Genomic DNA, 6,000 nt, shown 5'->3' on the forward strand with positions numbered 1-6,000 from the left:
TTTTAAAGGCTGCATTACAGTAAAGTGATGTACTTTTCTTACCAGACTGTTCTAGCTGTTCTATTATTTGCCTTTTCCCCACTTAGACATTATGTCCACATTACTGATGATTATTTATCTAAAATCTAAGTGTGAAGATATTTAGTTAAAGCACCAATTGTCAACCTTAGAATATTGCTGCAATATCGATATCGAGGTATTTGGTCAAGAATTTCGTGATATCTGATTTTCTCCATATCGCCCAGCCCTATTTGGAATACATGAAAATCTTAATATCCACAGTAACTCTACTACATTACTCAAAAGTATATAAAATCTACAAGCCGTTCCTTGAGTTTGAGTGAGGAACTGAAGAAACAATCTCCTTCTTTGTCTAGTGAGGTTAATGTGATGTGAACGGGTCTCACCATGTGACATGGAAGGCCTGCCTGCAGCCATGTTTGTTGCAGGTCATACAGGCTCCAGTTGCTGCTTTACTCTCTCTGCCCTGGTCCTCACAGATATAACAGGTCTACACACACGCACACAGACACGCAGTTAAGAAACCTTTTAAATTTTTTTAAAACTGACTTAGTCCATCATAATTACATTGTACATGCAATTTTGTGACATGTCTAAATGCATAGAAACATTTTGTTACCTTGTTGTAGCGCTCATGTGGCACAGACTGGAGTACTATGGGCTCCATAGTTGACACATTGGCAAATTCCACTTCAGGTATGTAAAGGGCACAAACTACATGGGCCCAGCCTGCAAAGACACACAACATCAACCCACTTATGTACCAGCAAAAGGGAGTTTGTGGCAAAATTTAGTTTACATGAAGATTTATAAACCATTTGTGAAGGGCTTGAATATCAATAAGAGTGCGCAGAATTGACATTTGTTATCCACTCGTTTAATCTGTTGGTTGCACGTTGCAAAGAACTGATAAGCTGAAGAATACAATACTGATCTATACATTGCCAACAGCATTTTATCAGCTAGGGAAAACAAAAAAAATGCTTTTTTTTCTTGCACATTCTTTAGAGTTGTAACTCATGGCACAGACTCCAAAAAATGTTAAGTCTCTACACTAAATGCATAACTGACGTTGATACACTTCTGGGTTTGGTCTGGTGTATTTGTGTTGGTGGGCTATTTGAACTGGTGTCGATCAAACAACCAAACCAAGACAGACCACAGGGGTTAAAGCAAAAAAAAAAAAAAACATTTCTGAGCCTGAAAAGCTGCCCTGGAGGAAATGTGTACAATGTATTGAATTAAGTATTATATAAATGTAAAACTGCACTTTAAGCCCTGAGACCATGATGGCCCCTTCTCACCCATCGTGTTGCACTACATACATCATCTCCTCTGACTCCATCTGCACAGTTTTACTAGATAAAGTCAGTCCACAAAACTTTAAAATGTTTGGTTTGTTGTCAATGTGAACCCAAAATGGACCAGACCAAAAGGCAATGATGGATATTACTCCTTTGGCCCAAACCAAGAGAACCAAACACAAACTAAATGTGGTCTGGACCTGCCAAATTGCAGTTTTGGTTACTTTTACATACTGAACATACATTCACTTTTCAACTTTGAAATGCTGAGTCGTAAATGTTTTAACTGGCAACTTGGTAGTTAATCTATCTAAGTAGCTGTTTATTGAGCCCTAACACACACACAGCTGCCTGTCAGTGAAGACAAACTGGGAGCGGTAGAACGACAGAGGGGCATGGTGGAATTGACGACAAGCTGAGGAGGAGCAGAAGGCGGTCAGTGGGAGGTCAAATGGAGGTGGGAGTCTCCTGCTACGCTGGAGGTGTCTGTTTTTCCCCATTGCGGAAACAAAAACAGGCTTAAACTTACAGTTGAACCCCTGACCTGCCTTTGACCGGGTGAGTGGGACAGGGGAGGAGGGCAGAGGGCGGGACGGAGGGGAGGCAGCGGGTGTGAAATGGGAGCATGTTGTTGTTTTGAAGTCCCTCCAAGAATCTGGAAGAGGCCTATAAAACAGGACTATAAAAGTGGCACAGCCTTCCTCCTCAAACTGAGCATTCACACTTTTACCCCCCAAAAACCCAACAAAGCATCTCTTTACAAACATGCCTTACTCCAAGAAGTTATCAGAGTCCAATGTGTTGCGGCAATGAGCTTACATTTTGTTGTTAAAAGCGCATTTATGATTTGAAATTAAAAAAGCGCCAAGACTCAAGTTCTTGATAATGCTTTTAAGAGTTTCTGTGGAGACTAACTTTATTTCATGTTTTTCTTATTGTAGCAGGCAATGAACTGCATTGTACAGTGAACCCACATCAGTACGGGAAAAAACACTGTTTCAAGCTCTGATTTGCTATACTGTAACATATCTCATATTTCTTAGCACGGACTTGTATGAAGTGATCTTGTTACTGATTTTTAAGTGTACTTGTTTCCATTAAAATCCCTTCAATATAAAAATGTGACAGATTATGTTTCAAACTGTTTAGTGTGCAACTTCTTTCAACTTCTTCAACAGCTGTAAACTTAACTTCTGTCTCCATCTATGCATTTTCTTTCTTCTCTGTCTGCTATATGTTAAGATGCTAGATCCAAAACTATTATCCCTTTGCTCTGCTTTATTACTGCCCCACCTGAAATAACAGAAACTAGCGCACAGATTCAACAAGTAAAGAGGAATTGACAAGATCAGAGAAACGGACGGTAGGGGAAAGAGATGGTGAGAGAAAAATGGGAGGAAAAAGAGAGGGAGAGAGGGGTCATGGGAAGGGTAAAATAAAAGAGAAAGTAGTAAAACGGTGTGTGTTAGTGTTGTCCTGATGCCTCCCTGCAGGCCTGGACACAATCCCACAGCTGTGCCTCTCTGACTGACTCAAACACACACACACTCACTCACATACACACAGAATATTTACAGTCTCCACCAAGCTGACCTCCCAATGAACCCAGTGAGGAGACTCCTCACAGTCCATGCACTATACCCATCCTGGCCCGCCCCCTCATAAACACACACACACACACACACACACACACACACACACACACACACACACACACACACACACACACACACACACACACACACACACACACACACACACACACACACACACACACACACACACACACACACACACACACAAAAAAAACCTTAAACTTGCCGGTGACATGCAATTAATGACAAAATACAAAAGAGGCTCACACCATATGTGGATGTGGATGTGTGTGTGCTAAGTAGCTGAGAGGGATTCTACCTCCGTTGTCTGTCCTTTTGAGGGCTCCGTCTTTATGGGGACACAGCTCACATCTCTATGGATAAAGAAGAAACAACAGGTCAGAAACAACCGGTCAACCTCATCTACTTAGGGGGAGGTAAACAGAAGTATGACAAATATGCCAGTATGTGAGATAATCTGGCAAGGGACCCCGACTTGGGCACCAAGCCAGAAACTCTACGGGAAAACACCCTCACTATCTGCCACCTAAGGTTGTTTCTTTCTCCAAGTGTGTGTGTCTCAGCAAATACAAGTCCTCAGGCAATTTCTGCTGCTCTGAGTCTGACAATTCAACTCTTCCTCAACTCACACATAAGCTGGTGTCGTTCATCTTAAAGCTGTGTGTTGTGTTACAAAGAGCACAGTATGTGTGCAGAAAGACTTTCATGTCCCTTCTTTCCTTCCCTTTTTCTCCTGCCAATACTTTTCTGATGCATGTTTGAGTTCACATCTTACACACACACACACACACACACACACACACACACACACACACACACACACACACGCTTCTACTCCACTTTACTATCTTAAAATTCATCTTTCTGAATGCAATTTTAAATATCTGTCTTTAATGTATTACTATTATTGTTTTATTTACTATAAAGTTAAACAGTGCTGTACTGTTAAATACTTTATTTACAATTCAATCCAGAGTAAATCCTGCGGACTATAGAAAACATAGAGATAACTTTTCTTAATCTCATAAAGCCATTAAAATGCAACAAGTGTAAATACACTTCTCAAACATTCATTCATTAAACAAACAAGGCAGAATCTGGAAGTGGAGTACTTCACTGCGTGCATTTCTCTTTTTCATGATGCACTCTGTCAATCAGACAATCACTTATTTTACCAGTTACAGTTATCCGCCAACTTTTCACACAATGTTAATCTTTGTGAATACACACGCATATAATTACCAGCTTGTTTAAATACTTTCATTTAAGTATATTGTTATTATCTTTAAAGGAACACCTCAAAAATTTGTCAGTTGAGAGTTGCAAAGCCTGGAATGCTGAACAAACACGAGAATAAAGCTTTACACATCAGCTGCGATGTACAGATTTTGTACACTTTGACTCTGCTTTGCAATGTTCAAAGCATTTACATGTACTTAAGTGACCTGGTCACTGTCATATTTCTCCCCTAAACTCATTTCTTACATGAGATGTAAATAAGAAACCTGGTTTTTCCTCATCAGGTAACAGGTTAGAGGAAAACCTAGTAAGCCTGCTAAATTTCTACAGGAGAAACTTTGCCTTGTGCACACACATGAACACAGCAAACTCGGCAGATCATTCCAAGCACCTGTATCAACAACTACGCAAGTAAATCTTGTCGGGACAAAATCTCGACAGGTCCTAGTAGTTTGCCGAGGTCATAATAGGTTGAAACTCAGCCAGCCATACCAGTTTGTGGCTTTTGCACCAAGTTTCACAAAGAACAATATTTAAACTCTTTTGGTCCTAAGTGACGTGTGTCTGTGGAGAGAGAGCACGTCAGTCCAGCAATTGTTAATAATGCAGTGCTTTCCAAGGCCACGTAACATTTTCATGAGCTGTCATAATGCAGACTAGATAGCTTAATCCTTGCACACCACAGTATGCCACACACAATGCACTGCCTTTGGTAGAGTTGGTAAACTAGACACTCTCAAACAACATTTGAGATCATCTTTTATAGAGCCTTTCAATCGGGATTAAATATTATTTGGTGACATGATGGTAACTGGTGCAGAACAGATTGTGGGCTGACAGGCAGGCTAAGGTCAAAGGACAGCAGGACGAGGCACATGCCACAGAAAATGCTGCTGGAACAGGCGGTTGCTCCACAAAAAGAGGCAGCAGCAGGCAGGTCTGTGCAGACCTCAAATATAATTTCTCTCGATAGAATGCCTATTATAAACGCAGCTTCTGCTGTATAAAGATTTAAGATGAAACGATAGACATTGTGGAATAAACAACAGAAACGAGCTTTCAAGTCTCACTAATGAGTTAAACAATGATACTATTGCTCGGTGATAAAAACGTGTACTTGTGTGTTCTTAGGTGGCTTGTTTTAAAAAAGCCAAAGGGAGGCTTTGTGAAGTCAATTCTTAATAATGTAACGGACAGCTTCCAATACATCTGAAATGGGGCTGACCCCTGAAAAATAAATCTTTGAAACAATCCTTCAAGTCGAGCAGTCGTTCAGCGAGGATTACAGGCAGTGAAATTTAAAAATGGAAGAACTGAAGCTGTGGCGTTATGCGCTGCAGTTGTTAATATGGGAGTTAATAAAAGTGTGTCGGCCTTCCTGGTTCACGCTGGTTCAGATTACGGAGCCTCCATGTTTTAAATGTATTTCCCTCTGCTACAGTAGTTAGCGCGCGTTAGCTCGGACGGCTTGGCTTGTTAACTTTTATAACGTGAACGTGTTTGTCACATTGAACATCCTGCCGAACCCAGTTTAAGTTCAATAAAGTGTTGCTTGATACCGAATACCTGAAACAATAGTCGGAGTAGTCGAATATTCGTATTGAACAGCCAAATCTGATTTGACTGATAAAATTTGAATCCGTTACACTATGGTAAACCACACATATCCAGGAAGCCATACAGTAAGGCTGGGCAGTATGCCAATATTTGTTGTTTGTCATCTACCACTGTAATCGCATAGGAAGATTTTTTTATCATAAAGTAGTAATAAACAGTCAAATAAACAAACAAAAAAACTGCCCCCAAAACACTATGCATGT

At 40.5% G+C, this 6,000-nt stretch overlaps 1 protein-coding gene across 3 annotated transcripts in view; it reads right to left on the reverse strand.

Annotated features, from left to right (window-relative positions):
- The window catches only part of mllt10 (MLLT10 histone lysine methyltransferase DOT1L cofactor), a 49,633-nt gene that overhangs the window by 36,944 nt on the left and 6,689 nt on the right, over positions 1 to 6,000 (reverse strand). For all 3 annotated transcript variants that reach the window (XM_039789715.1, XM_039789716.1, XM_039789717.1), the window contains 3 exons: positions 3,240 to 3,294; positions 641 to 750; positions 408 to 511 (listed from right to left, as the gene is read on the reverse strand). In XM_039789715.1, the coding sequence (XP_039645649.1) occupies positions 408 to 511; positions 641 to 750; positions 3,240 to 3,294 (269 nt within the window). The remainder of the gene's footprint in view (positions 1 to 407; positions 512 to 640; positions 751 to 3,239; positions 3,295 to 6,000) is intronic.

Source organism: Perca fluviatilis, chromosome 22 (assembly GCF_010015445.1).
Source record: "Perca fluviatilis chromosome 22, GENO_Pfluv_1.0, whole genome shotgun sequence".
Taxonomy (NCBI): domain Eukaryota; kingdom Metazoa; phylum Chordata; class Actinopteri; order Perciformes; family Percidae; genus Perca; species Perca fluviatilis.